This window comes from Trachinotus anak, unplaced genomic scaffold (genome assembly GCF_046630095.1).
Source record: "Trachinotus anak isolate AG129_WGS33_773 ecotype Australia unplaced genomic scaffold, CSIRO_AGI_Tana_v1 ptg000007l, whole genome shotgun sequence".
NCBI classification, from domain to species: domain Eukaryota; kingdom Metazoa; phylum Chordata; class Actinopteri; order Carangiformes; family Carangidae; genus Trachinotus; species Trachinotus anak.
The window spans coordinates 11,698,514-11,712,046 of NW_027273858.1; the positions used below are offsets into that span (position 1 = coordinate 11,698,514).

The following is a 13,533-nucleotide window of genomic DNA, read 5'->3' on the forward strand; positions in this document are numbered from 1 at the left end:
GGCAAACATGATGTGGCAAAAATAGAGATATAAAAACACACAGCATTGCTAACTGGAGATGTATATATAAAAGTTTATTTAACTATATTCAAATAATATCATTGGAATGAATAGATCTACATTTAATGGGATAATGATGCCTCTAGGTGGCACAAAACAGGTACATAGAGATATTTCAGTATGTGTCTCATTGTTGGGAGTAGAAATCGTTTAATATTTCATTTTGCATCATTTCCACGCTATTTACATTGTGTCATAGTTCAGTCCTTTCTGTACTTCTCTCCAGCTCCAGCTTTTCCTCCATTCACCAGTGTATATATGCCTATGTGTATATCTTCTCTGAGAACGTATGACAGATATATACAGAGGCACAGACTTAACTGTATATGTAAGTGTACACCATCCAGTAACATATATACAAATCATACACATACATATATGTTATAAACAATGGAGTGTCTGCCGTTGAGTTCCCTTTAAATCAGATTAGGTTGCTGAGGTTTCTTTGCTGGGCCATGCAAGTGAAATGAAATCTAAGTTACAATGACTGTTTCAGTTTTTGACATGTTTTCTCTTACAGGCTTAGTGATAAAAACATTCTTTTAGACATAAAAGCATGAGTGCGTTTGAATGTTGTCTTACTAGTAATGTGTGGATATATGTGTGACAGTGCAGTGAGTTTCATTCTATCTTCTAGAAATATCTGGAGAAAAACAAGTGAATTAAAATGTTAATATTCTCTAAACTGATATTTCCATGACAGTGCAGCGTGCAAAAGTCCTTTGATAGAAGTTGGCTCTCTGTGGCGGCGGAGTTGGTGGCGTGATCCAGCGGGGAGGAACAGGTGGGGGGGAATCCCATGGTGTGGGCGTATGGGAGCGGGTGGGAGGGGGACTGACGTCAGGATGTTGATGAGGGTGAGAGTGCGAGTAGTGATGGGGATATGGATGTGGATGGTGATGGGGTTGGGGGTGGTGATGGGGATGGGGATGTGAATGGGTATCAGGGTTTGGACTGGGACGTGGATGCGGGTGAGTGCGAGGAAGATGGTGTGGAGCAGGAGCCGGAGCTGGAGCATGACGTCAGCAGAAGTACTCGTTAGGCTGTCCCTCTATCTTAGCTGTGGCCTCAGAGTCCAGGCTGGAGCGGGCTGACAGCAGCCTGTTGGACTCCTCTGGGTTCAGTCTGTTTAAATACTCGCCCTCCAGCCCTTTGGCCTTTGTGCCGGGCGACAGTGTTTCAAAAGTCACATATGAATCTTGGATGTCCTTGGATTTCTTTCCCCAGTACTTCTGAATGCGTCTCTTCAACGCCCCGCAGCACACAATGACAGTGAGCGGGACTGCGATGACACAGGCCACTGTGATCACAATCACATTAATCAGCCTCTGGGTGCCAGTGGCACTGGCTGCTTCATCAGTGGAAAATATGACACACTGCTCCTTCTTGGGGATCAGCCCCCTCACACACACACAGGCAATGTACTTGGTCCTGGGCACCAGCCCATCGATGGTCACACGGTTCTGTCCCGCCCCAACATTGATCTTTCTCATGTCCCTCTCTCCGAACACAGCATACAGCACACTAAATGCTGTTGTGTTCTTGGCTTTAGGGGCTCTCCAGTTTAGAGAAATTGTATTGTCTGTGTCCCCCACTACCTTAACTGAGCGGACCACCCTGTCCGGGTCCTGCTGCAGCGACGAGGTGTTGGCTGCCAAGTTGCTTAGATTTGTTTTCTCCAGATCCAGCAGTGCATCTGGGTTGGAGGAGGTGGCAGGCCCTGGTGTGGCTCTGTCAGCCAGACTGTAACTGGCTAGTCCGGGATCAGGACTAAGCCCAGGTGGAAGGGCAGGATCCAGGGCAGGCAAGGATGAAGGGGCTGAGGTTGGAACCACATATCTGGCCACCAGTTTCTCCTGGTAGGCAGCTTTACCCATCTGGTTGGGTTTCTTGACTTTGGCTTTCTTGTCATTGCTGGTTTGGTTGCCCTCTGGTTTTGGTGAGTTAGAGATGATGAGAGAAATGACAGCCTCAGCGTTCCCTGCATAGTTAGTGGCCTTGCAGATGTATTTCCCTGAATCACGATAGGACACAGCTGGGACACTTAGGATGGACCAGGTGATTCCTTCCTTTGATGTTTCCTGCTGGACTGTGGCGGCAGAGAGGAGACAAATAAGGTTGTTACATATTGAAAACCAAAGGACAACATATAAAAAAGAAAATTTAAATATCTTGTAGCACTTGAGAAATATCCCCTTTCATAAAATGTGCAGAGAGACACCAAGCAGGTGATCAGTGTTGCATAAGTCATTGTTGTGGCCACAGCTGTCAGTCAGACTTACAACTGGTAGCTCTCTGTTTAATTAACGGCAGCACGACAGTGCAGACAAAAGCATCTTATCTCAGGCACAAAACAGTAAAAGACCATGACATCCAGAGAGCTGCTGACTCACCTGTTCCATTGAGGGCTCGTCCATCTGCCCTGCGCCATGTCAGGTCTGGGATGGGGACTCCAATAGTCCCACAACGAAGCAGCACATTGTTTCCAACAGCACTCCGGACTCGTGCCACAGCAGTGTGGATACGTGGGAGCTGACAGCGTCGCAGCTCTGCATCACTGAACAAAACCCCCGATACGCTCTCTGGCGCTGAACACCGGAGTCTTGTGTCGATGAACGCCACTGAAAGAGTTGGAGACTTCTGGAACTGGACCAGGTCGTAGAGCCGGCAGTCACACACCCAGGGGTTGTCATGCAGACCTAAGGGTGAAGGTATAAGTGAAGCTACAGGAGGAAGATGAGCATCCAGCTGCGTGCAAAGTGATAGACCAGCCTGCAGATGGCTGGTGTGGATGTTTGGTTGTTAATCCTGTAAGAGGATTAACATTTAATTCATAAACTACTTTATGACCATGACTACGGCAATGATGGTGGTTGTGATGATGATGAGGATGATGATGATGATGGTAGTGGTGGTGGTGGTGGTGGTCATGGTGATGATGATGGTCTAGTCAGATCAAAACAGTCAGATCTCATTTCACCCGCGTGCCCTTGACCAATGCATCAGCCTTTAGAGCTGAGCCTGGACCAGCTGTCCATTATCCTGAGTATGAGGATGGGTTAAACACAAAAGATGAGAAAGCGTAAAATGGGCTTTGCACTTGTTCTAAATTTAAAGGCACTAGAACAAAACAAAACATGCACACACAAAAATGCCAGTCAGGCTTCTTCCACACTGAATTTAACTGTCATTGTCTTCAGCTTTAAGGGTAAATTTGTGCAGAATGGGTAAAGACAGACATATAACTATAAAAAGAAAAAATGCACTATATTCATATGTTTAATAATGTATGTAATTTATGTAGTAATAAGAAGTTAATATAATAATAATAATAATAATAATAATAATTAATGCACTGTATTTGTCAATAATTAGCCTGTAACTTCTCCAATGAAGCCATATTTAATATAATTATAGCTGTATTTACCATATCATTCATTATCTATTTATACAGCAGCTTACACTTATGAGTATCCACAAGAGAAGTTATAATTGTTGACAAAAACATCATAAACACATATATCTGCTTACTACATTATAATGTGTTATAAACCATTTATTAAACCTTTACACTGCCTATACATTACTGCTACTACATTGTTTTCAAAAACAAACAACTAAATAATATTAATGTAACGATATGTGTTTCCATAACTGCATACATCAAATGATGAGCTGCTTAGCAACTGTTCTGTCCAGCTGCTGCTTTGCGCACAATTAATTAACACAATTTCCTTTGCGCACCGTGTTTAGGCATTTAAAATTGAGGTAAGCATAAACAACGGGTGAGTGAATGAAGGCTGGATGTCAGGATGAGCACCCTCCCTTACCAAGTATCATTTTGGAGCTCTCTGGCCCTTGCGCTGGTTTTACCGCCAACCAGGTGGACAGCACCTCTGCCGGCAGGGTCAGCAGGTTGTTGCTGGACAGGTCCAGGTAGGTGAGGTTCTTAATGTAAGTGGTGGCCTCCGCTGGCAGCGAGGTGAGCTGGTTGTTGTGCAAATCGAGAAGTCTGAGGCTGGGCATGTCCATGATGGATTCCCAGGGAAAGGCGGTGAGGGCATTGCCGTCCAGACGAAGCTCTTCCAGGTTGAACAATCCCCGGAAACTGTCCGGGTTCAAGGCGGTCAGGGTGTTGAAAGACATCCACAGGAATTCCAGACTCGAGAGGTAGTTGAAGGCTTCGCTTGGTATCCGCTGGATGGCCGTCTTCTCGATCCGCAGCTTGGACGTGTCAACAGGGAACCCAGCAGGCACAAGAGATATCTCGGCATCATTGCAAATCACACTCCTGTAAGAGAAGACACAAGTACATTTCTGTTTACCTCCAAATCACCCTTCACAGACCACGCAGTAAAGAACATTTTTACAAAGTGGCACAGTTAATGAAAAACAAAATGATTAACAAAAGATGACCATTAAAGTCTTGAATCAAACCGTGTTTTTGACTCTATAGGACACCACAATATGTGGTAAGTTCACGGGCAGCAAAAACCCTGCTGCTAATAATTCTGAAAAACACTCATTCCCCAATCCATCCAAACACATAAAACGCATAGACGGGTAGGCTGAAAGTGCCTTTGAGAGATAATCCTGCATTAAATAAAATTGGACCAACATGCACTCCCTGAATTATCTTTTGTACACGTGTTCACCTCTGTGCAAACATCTGTGAGGACAAGACCTGTCCGTCTAAAAAGATGCGTCTGTGCGCACAAACCAGACCACTTCGCGGTGTGTTTTGGATGTAAAATCATTTCCATTTGGACGTCCTCCTTACCTGGCCTTTGATCCATCACTCAGGTTGTGGAAAAAACAGCTGCACTGCGACGGGCAGGAGCTCACTGGGGAGATAAGTTCACCTGCGGCCACGTAGAGCCCCAGGAGCAGAACGAGGAACATTTTGGCCCACTTTTACGCATACGCAGCTTGCCTACATGCGCCCAGTTTGCGCCCACTGAAGTCAAATAGACTTGCTTTTCTCTCTCATTTACAGGAATATCACCCGCATGGCTTTGTCCCACCGCTTCGCTGTCCCATAGTGATCAGACTGCTATGAGTCCCGAGATAAAAAGGATATACAAGGATTAGCGAAAGGACTGGCGTTCTTTTCATTTGGATGCGTATTGCATGCCGGAATCCGATAGGCTGCGCAGAGACGTCCCTATTTATTATCACAGAAAAACACTTCCGAAATGGTCATAATCCACTGTGATGTTTGGATTTTTTTTTTTCTTTCCCTCAAATGTAGCTTGTTCATTTGAGCCGTGCCATGACTGTTAATCTGTGAGTGGGCAGCACTATGTTTTACCACATGGTGGCCCCTATATCATAGCCTGTGGCTCTTACCTTGGGACGTGGACTCAACAGATGTTCACTTAACATTCTCTGACTCTGCCATCCTTTTAATATCATTATCACACAGCAACTAATATCCCTGCTGTTAGAAAGCAAAGACAGAGATTGTGATTTTATTTGAGATACTTTTTCATCCAAAATAAAATACATTTAACCCAAACCACTAATGAGAAAGCAGTAAATTAAATCATTTGATGTTAAACAATGTTTATTTCATCACAGAAAATAAAAATACTTACATCTTGTGCTCAATCAGGGCTACACAGTTCTTGTTTTTACATTCAGATTCCCCCTTTCATCACTCCTGTCCCATTTCATTCCTTTCATTTATGTATGTAGACTGCTGACCAACAGGAAACTTAGTAGAATTTTCTAAACCAACAGAAGTTGTCAGAATAAAAGGAAAAGATTTAAATAGTAAGAAATGTGTGTTTAATCAGTTTGAATGAAAGCGACTCAGAGTGGCCTTTAGATTTGATGCCAGTGGCCAATTTGGACACAATTCCTACTGGGTCAAAAATAACTCAGATCGTAAAGCTTCTGTTTTGTAATGTAGGTAAATAGTACTACATGTGCAATTTGGCACCTGTTCCTTGTGTTCCCCCTTGTATTTCATCACACTGGAAGTTCAGCGCTATGCTTGGCTGGCACTACAGAGTAGGCCTTTAATGTGTTTGAACAACTTGGCAGCCAGTACTCACGTTTTACATCTGACCCACATTTAACTACAGAGCCAGGTCAGAGTTTTTAGTACACAACAAAAAGTTTAAAAGCGATTACATATTAATAATAACAGATTAATTTCTTTTTTTTTTTAGAAATCTTCAATATACTGTGGTCTTCCTATTTGTCTCATGTCTATGCGTGTTGTGTGCCTCATTCTGATATATTAGTCTTCATTCATCTGCATATTTACATATATGAGTTTTATTGCACACTTTTTTCTGAGTCAAGGGTCTTTCATTGTGTATGGTTTGAGTACTGTGCAGATCTGTAATGAGGCTCTAAATGTGTTGAGCAATCATGGTCCCTCGTGTTGTAGAATTTAAACATTCCATATTGCACTGCAAGTCCTTAATCTTATTTACTGAGATCAATAAAGCTGCCCTTTTATACTGTATTAACCAGAATACTGGGCTTTATTTAAAGTGCTATGTCATTCTTAGTGTGTAAAAAATCTCATAAGAACCTATATAATGCAGTAATGTTAGAATAAATACACTTCAGCTTTCAGCAGAAAATATTATCAAAAAAATCAGTCATGACAGCTGCACACTTAAACTCATGTTGGGGTCAACCAAGGACATGAGGATTTGGGTGTTTTTCTTCAGCATCAGTAAGAAAAATGAAACAAATTCAGTCTATTGTCACAGTGTCTCCAGGTTCAGATCTAACACATAGTTTAATGATCATTTTTCTTTTTATGGCCACATAAATAATCTGCCACACAAGTTCTTGAATTAATATACCCAATTAACCATTTATCATAAGATGGAGATGTAAAATGTCCAAAACTAAGAATAAAAATAAATGGATTTTGAACCATTTGCAGTTCCATATGATTTAGCACTTTATACATTTTCACCTATATTTCACAAGGTTTCCGATCTTATAATCCTGTGACTGAGACAGACCTCAGCCACACAATGTCAGGCTTGTTTCCCCCTACAGCCCTATGGCATGAAAAGCTGCAAATGATGTTGCAACTGAAACATGACAAATCCATTGAAGGCTAGGGATGATGGCAGGATTTCAGGTCATTTACACACTTTTACACAGCTAAAACTGAATTGGAACACGGACTTTAATTGTACACCACATTTTGCCAGTATCACACAGTAAAACCCCAGACTGAATCAAGCCTCTGTTGTGGCTGCAGCTCCAAAAGTGCAATTTTGTTTTGTCCTCTTATCATTTCCGGCAGATGTAGAGTTGGTTTAATCTCTGGAGGGCAGTGTGTCTGTCAGAAGTTTTAATATCAGCTGAAAATAAAAATAAAAAAAAATATCCACAAAACAAAATGCTGACAAGCATGTCAGTGACATTCAGTAGTCAAAACAGAGTCCTGCCATATGGGTCAAAGGATTAATAAAGATCCAGAACAACAATACTCACATGGATCCTGTGTAGTGTATTCACAATAATCACTTTGTCATTAATCAGTGAATGGACAGAGTTACTGTAATGAATTGAAATACATCAGATTCATTTTTAAAAAGACATTAACTGTGCATAAGCTGCAGAGCGTCGATGTGCATAGAGGAGGTTTGAAACCTGGAAATAATAAATCACGCGTCCTTATCTTTTGCCAGACACATGTCTTCACAGTTATTCACAGTTATTCACATGGAGCCTTTATTTTTTTAGCACTGTCGGCATTGGATGTAACCTTGAATCAAACAGTTATGCACAGCCTGTAGCAATGATTCTTTTTCGTGGAGGAAATCTTTGAGGGCTTCGTCTGCTTGTTTGATGTGAGTGTGTATCTGGTCGGCAGGAGGCTGCAGCCTCGCACACACCTGTTGTGTCTCCTTAAAGCGACACAGACACTACGGGCTGCATCAAACGTGTCCTCTGTTCGCTTGACATCAGCAGCGACCGCATCCCACCGGGACACAGACACAAAGGCTTGTTGTGTAACTAATTGACGGCTTTACTGTTGCGGTGGGCAAATACGCATTAAGGGCTGCGGTTCGTGTGGTTATGTTCATTAAGACATTCCTGCACGGATTGGGGCGACACAGCGAGAGGGGGCTTTACATAATAAAGTGCATGCTTTTCACGTGAAATGCCCCTTTAAAAGCGGGCTCTTCTCCTCACTCACACTGAGGCACATCGTAAACGAGCGGACACAGAGGAGTGAAAAGTCTGTGACAGCTGCACTTTGTTGATTCAATTTGGCTGCAGGATGGTCTCGTCTTACCCTTTGCCGGAGGGCTTCTCCGAGTTTGACGTGTTCTCCCTTGGATCTTGTCTGCTGGTGGAGGGTGAGTGTTGTTTTGCGCTGGAGTTCAGCCAAATACTACGAGGGCTGCGCCTACTGTGTGTGTGTGTGTGTGTGTGTGTGTGTGAGACATTAACCTGTGACCGGACCTGACGCCGCCCGGTCACTGACAGCTGGATGCTGTAGGATCGGTGTTTCAGCTGACATTAACCTCCGCCGGTGGTAAACAAATAAACGACTGCGATATTTACTCTCTTCTTGAAATGTCACGGCTCTGCCTGTGCGCGCCGACCTCCATTCATCGACGCAGAGCCCAGTGCCTTCATTCACGGTTTGAATTGTTTGTTTCTGTTCCGCTAAAGGTCTGCTGGGCTTCTTTCTCAATGCGGTGACAATCGTTGCTTTCCTCAAAGTGAGAGAGCTGAGGACCCCGAGCAATTTCCTAGTCTTCAGCTTAGCGATGGCTGATATTGGTATCTCCATGAACGCCACCGTGGCCGCTTTCTCCAGCTTTCTGAGGTGAGTGATGATGTAACCACCACCTCTTTCGTAATCAATATCAAGGTCAGATCATATGTGGTCAAATTACACGTCGTGAGCAAATAACACCGCTGACCACACTGGGCTACCTGTCCCTGAGCAGATAAATCTACATGGGGCTGTATAAGCGATACGGGGAAGCTGTGGAGTGGAGGGGGTGGGTTGGTGGTTGCGGGAGGCGGTCAATACACTGCTCAAGCCTGTGTCATGATGTGCAGAAGCAGAGGATTTTCAAGCTGTACTCAGGAGACGAGAGATGCTGATCTCAGTGTTCATTAGTCCAGGGATTATACGTACTGTTATTGTTGTTATTAAAAAAAAAACATATAGGCTATCCATGGAGTGAACTATGTAGACTGATTGTTACTTGAAGGTTTTCCTACATCAGTTTCAGTATGTTTTGGTGCACTCAGCTCACTCTGACTAATTCTTTGCTGGTGACTGAACAAGCACACCCTCTGTCTCCAGGTACTGGCCTTATGGCTCTGAGGGATGCCAGACTCACGGTTTCCAGGGTTTCATGACAGCTCTGGCCAGCATCCACTTCATCGCAGCCATCGCCTGGGACAGATACCACCAGTACTGCACCAGTAAGTGTAACAGCTGCTTCAGTCCCTGACCAGTAGGTATTGCACAGATGACAAAACCAAATGTGTTCTACTTCCACCCCCTCACTTACATGACAAGCCCCCCTCCCCTCCCCTCCCTAACCCCCTGGTCTTAAGACCTCTTGCTATTCTGAAGAGCCCAGCTTGTCAACAATTGGCCTGTTGTCTTTAAATTTCTAATCACCATGACTAAACAGAACATTTGTTATAAAACAGATGTTAATAGAAACTATTTTTCACACTGTACCATTGAGAAAGAAAATCAGCCTCACTGCTATTCGTAGTCATCCTTACCTAGCAGAATACAAGGGAAGACAAAAGCGATTCAACGCCTGACCTGCGGCTCTTACATCATTTATCAGGCAGCGTGTAGCTCTAGTGCAAATATGTTAAAACAAACCTGATCTGACTGTATGACTAAACTTGCTATGACTGAAGAGTGCTGCTTCAGCACTAAAAATAATTGAGAAAAACACATAGTCAAGCATGTGTTCATGTTTTGTTGGAGGTGTTTAAAAAAGTCTTGATGAATTCTTTGACCCTGTTCTTGTCAGGAACAAAACTGCAGTGGAGCAGCGCCATCACCCTGGCTGTATTTGTCTGGCTCTTCACGGCCTTCTGGTCCGCTATGCCCCTCATTGGCTGGGGAGAGTACGACTACGAGCCGCTCAGGACCTGCTGCACTCTGGACTACAGCAAGGGAGACAGGTGTATACAAGCATCCATTCTTGACTATACTGTCAAATATAGATTTCTTGGTGTCTTCTATCCTAATTAGAAGCAATTTATGCTGATTTTTACAGCGTTTATGTCCATTTCTCTCTCCACAGAAACTATGTGTCCTACTTGATCCCCATGAGCATCTTCAACATGGCTGTCCAGGTGTTTGTTGTCATGTCCTCTTATCAGTCAATTGCACAGAAATTCAAGAAGACTGGAAACCCCAGGGTGAGTAGGCCTATTTAAAAAAAGTCCACCAAGTCCAGTGACTTCAGCAGGAAGTCAGTATACTCTGTATGTAAAGTGATGGAGATATTCCCACTGAGATTTAAGATGCAGGTTGGCATAGAAACTTTCTGCTTTCATATCAACACAGAGGCAGATTGGCTCAGTTATGCTTCAGTTATCCAATTTTTGATAACATGCAGGATGCAGAAGAATTTATTCTGAAATCTGAGAGACTGGCAGTCATAACTGAAAGTAGACTTAAACCTTATGCACAAAAGCTCCTGTGAAGGTTCTTCCTGTTTTGATGTCACCCCTTGGAAGGAACCAGAGGAATTATTTCATCTCTTCCTAGCGTAAGCACAACATTGTCACGCGGCCCTTCTTCAGAGTACCAAAACCGAGTGAATGGGGGGGTGGGCATGCAGGCTGTGACATATATAGGTCATTGCCTCAGGGGGGAAGACCCAGTGCTTCAGTTGTTGGGAATGCGGACAGTGGCTGGTGTGCAGTGAAAAGAACAATGTATCTGTGAAGGGCGAGTTCAATAGTGGAGTTCCTCAGGGGTTGAATCAGGTTGCTACACTTTATGTTGCATAAGCCCATTACTCACAGTCATCTGAGTTGCCTGGAAGCACTTTCTTCTCAAACACAAAGGCTGCAGAGTAGAGATGCCAAAAGCTCTCCACCAAAACAATGCAATTATGTAATGATAAAATGCCTTATAGTCACACACTGCCCAATATGTTAGGCACATTAAATGTGTGCCATTAAACACGGCCAGAAAGTGTGTCTGATGTTCCTCTAGCCTCCAAAATACTCTTGGGGTGACATCTTAGAACCCACACTTATGGGCAAGTCAGAACAAACTCACACTGCCAAATTTTGCTGAATTTGGCACGCGATGTCTCTAACAATTCAAATTGATCTAAGGTGCAATCATAAAAAACATGAATTGAATACTTCATTCACTGTGAACATCACATTCAGCAGCCTTAGTGGAGAGTTGTAAAAGCTGAAACAGAATATGTATGACACAGTCAGACAAGGGAATAATCATTTTTTTTTCCAACTATGAAGGTTCTTAAGCAGGGAGGGGGAAAAAGGTGGTGGTGTGGCAGCTCGATATTAAGGGGTTAAATTTAGCTTCACACGCATACGCTCTGAATGAGCCTGACTGATCTTGACACAGACACTCCCTTTCTCCCAGACATTATCCCAGGCGTGTGACTTGCCCCCTGGTAAAAAACACAAGGCATTTTTGTCTCCTTCTCTCTTTATGGTTGATCAGTGACTAGTCATTCTTATTCTGACCCCCCCACCCACCCCCCTTTTTAATTCCTTTCCACGTTTATCCCTCCCACTCTGCCTCTCTCCATCCTATCCCCTCTGTAGTTCAACCCCAACACTCCTCTTAAAACTATGCTGTTCTGCTGGGGCCCCTACGGCATCCTGGCTTTCTATGCTGCTGTGGAGAACGCCAACCTGGTCTCCCCTAAGCTCAGGATGGTAAGGACCAACTAATAATGAACACATATAAGTCATTCAACCTGATGACTGTTAATCTGTAATAATTTTTAAGTCCTAACAACCTTGTTGTGCTTGCACCTGTCTCTGCAGATGGCTCCTATCCTGGCTAAGACCTCCCCAACCTTTAATGTCTTCCTGTACGCTTTGGGAAATGAAAACTACAGAGGAGGCATCTGGCAGTTCCTCACTGGAGAAAAGATTGATGTGCCTCAAATTGAGAACAAGTCCAAATAAACTGAGCATGCAATAATTACACACACTTACTGTCCTGGTGGTTTCTCACAGGTACCTAGATGTTTCTGTTTGTGAGTGTACGTGCATGTGTTGTGTCTTGAGCAATGGTGGCCATTGTCCCTTGCACATATCTGTCCTGGATTTGTGGTTCATTGTTTCTGCAATTGTGTTTCATAAAGGATGTAACAGACTATAACAAACTCATGATTTCTCAGGTCAGTGTCAAAGTTATTGGAATTTTCATTTATTAAGTGGGTGGTAACTTTCATCTTTTAAGAAATGATTGAAAGTCCTACAAAGAAAGTAGCATGGCTCTTCAAACCAAATTATGTACATTAAACCTCATATAGGAATTACATTTTTTAAAGAACATTAGCTATTTACCCCAAATATCAACGTAGCATCACTTCTCTTTTGGCTGAAGCACATAATGATACAAATAACTTACACTGGCCAACATCTCTGTTGCCAAGAGACTATCATCCCAGCTCTGTCAATAATCCTTTAGTATGTCTTCAGTGCAAAAGTCCCCTTGGCAAACAGCCATTTAAACATTTTTTCCTCAAAAGTTGCCTGTCTGTATCCTCTGGTTGAGGAGGGAAGGCCCTAAAAGAAATTAAATCAGCAAAAAAAAAAAAAAAAAAAAAAAAGAAGTCATAACCGTGGGCTAATGTGACAGAGTTATAACGTTTGTGACCTGAGCCTGGGGACAGTCTTGTCAGTGAAATGTGAAAGTGTGTGCATTCCTCTGATGTCCAGTCAGGCTCTGTAAAGTCCTGAGCGATAGCCAGAGTAGCACTGGACTAATCCACTAAACAAGAGGACCATTCTTCAATACACAGCCCCCACAACAAGTTAGAGATTAGTCGCTGGCTGTAGATTAACTGGACGTGTTTCTTGCCTCCAGATTTACATATGAAATAAAGACAGAAGTCTGTGTGATGTTTAAATAGTATCCAAACAAGAGAAGTCAGATTAAATTTTTCGTATTTACTTAATAGAATTTACAAATGATTCCTGGTTTAGAAAAGATCAGGCTGTAAAATATAGACTTAGACACAATTGAGTTTATTATTTACTTATTAAACTTGTGAATGTCATTAACTAATACAATTATTTTGTTTTCGAGTGTATGATTTTGTTTCTGCACAAACCTCAATGAAGAAATAGGGAATTGCTTTGACATTTCTTTGAAATGTGTTGTCTAACCACAGCGTTAAACAACACACAGTAACATACTGGTTATCATATAATCAACATTCTTACAGTAGGTTTCAAAAACCAAACCGTCCACTGTTGTGGGTTTAATGTGCA

General features: G+C 42.9%; 2 protein-coding genes across 2 annotated transcripts; one reads left to right on the forward strand and one right to left on the reverse strand.

Moving 5' to 3' along the window:
- Positions 1–53: 53 nt before the first annotated feature.
- On the reverse strand, positions 54–7,956 carry lrit1a (leucine-rich repeat, immunoglobulin-like and transmembrane domains 1a). The gene is made up of 4 exons (XM_071480530.1): positions 4,841–7,956; positions 3,891–4,351; positions 2,454–2,759; positions 54–2,149 (listed from the first exon to the last, which is right to left on the reverse strand). Exons 1-4 carry the CDS (start codon positions 4,960–4,962, stop codon positions 1,083–1,085), a joined length of 1,956 nt encoding a protein of 651 aa, XP_071336631.1. The 5' UTR covers positions 4,963–7,956; the 3' UTR covers positions 54–1,082.
- Positions 7,957–8,034: 78 nt separating this feature from the next.
- On the forward strand, positions 8,035–12,240 carry rgra (retinal G protein coupled receptor a). The gene is made up of 7 exons (XM_071480534.1): positions 8,035–8,405; positions 8,725–8,881; positions 9,371–9,492; positions 10,065–10,218; positions 10,341–10,458; positions 11,851–11,964; positions 12,076–12,240. Exons 1-7 carry the CDS (start codon positions 8,327–8,329, stop codon positions 12,217–12,219), a joined length of 888 nt encoding a protein of 295 aa, XP_071336635.1. The 5' UTR covers positions 8,035–8,326; the 3' UTR covers positions 12,220–12,240.
- Positions 12,241–13,533: the final 1,293 nt, after the last annotated feature.

What these genes read in the sequence shown, in the direction of transcription:
- rgra (XM_071480534.1), top strand. Translation starts at nt 8,327, where the DNA reads ATGGTCTCGTCTTACCCTTTGCCGGAGGGCTTCTCCGAGTTTGACGTG. An exon ending in ATCTTGTCTGCTGGTGGAGG is followed by an intron (nt 8,406 to 8,724) that starts GTGAGTGTTGTT and finishes GTTCCGCTAAAG; the next exon opens with GTCTGCTGGGCTTCTTTCTC. An exon ending in ATACCACCAGTACTGCACCA is followed by an intron (nt 9,493 to 10,064) that starts GTAAGTGTAACA and finishes TGTTCTTGTCAG; the next exon opens with GAACAAAACTGCAGTGGAGC.
- lrit1a (XM_071480530.1), bottom strand. Translation starts at nt 4,962, where the DNA reads ATGTTCCTCGTTCTGCTCCTGGGGCTCTACGTGGCCGCAGGTGAACTT. An exon ending in AGTGATGGATCAAAGGCCAG is followed by an intron (nt 4,352 to 4,840) that starts GTAAGGAGGACG and finishes CTTCTCTTACAG; the next exon opens with GAGTGTGATTTGCAATGATG. An exon ending in GAGCTCCAAAATGATACTTG is followed by an intron (nt 2,760 to 3,890) that starts GTAAGGGAGGGT and finishes CTTCACCCTTAG; the next exon opens with GTCTGCATGACAACCCCTGG.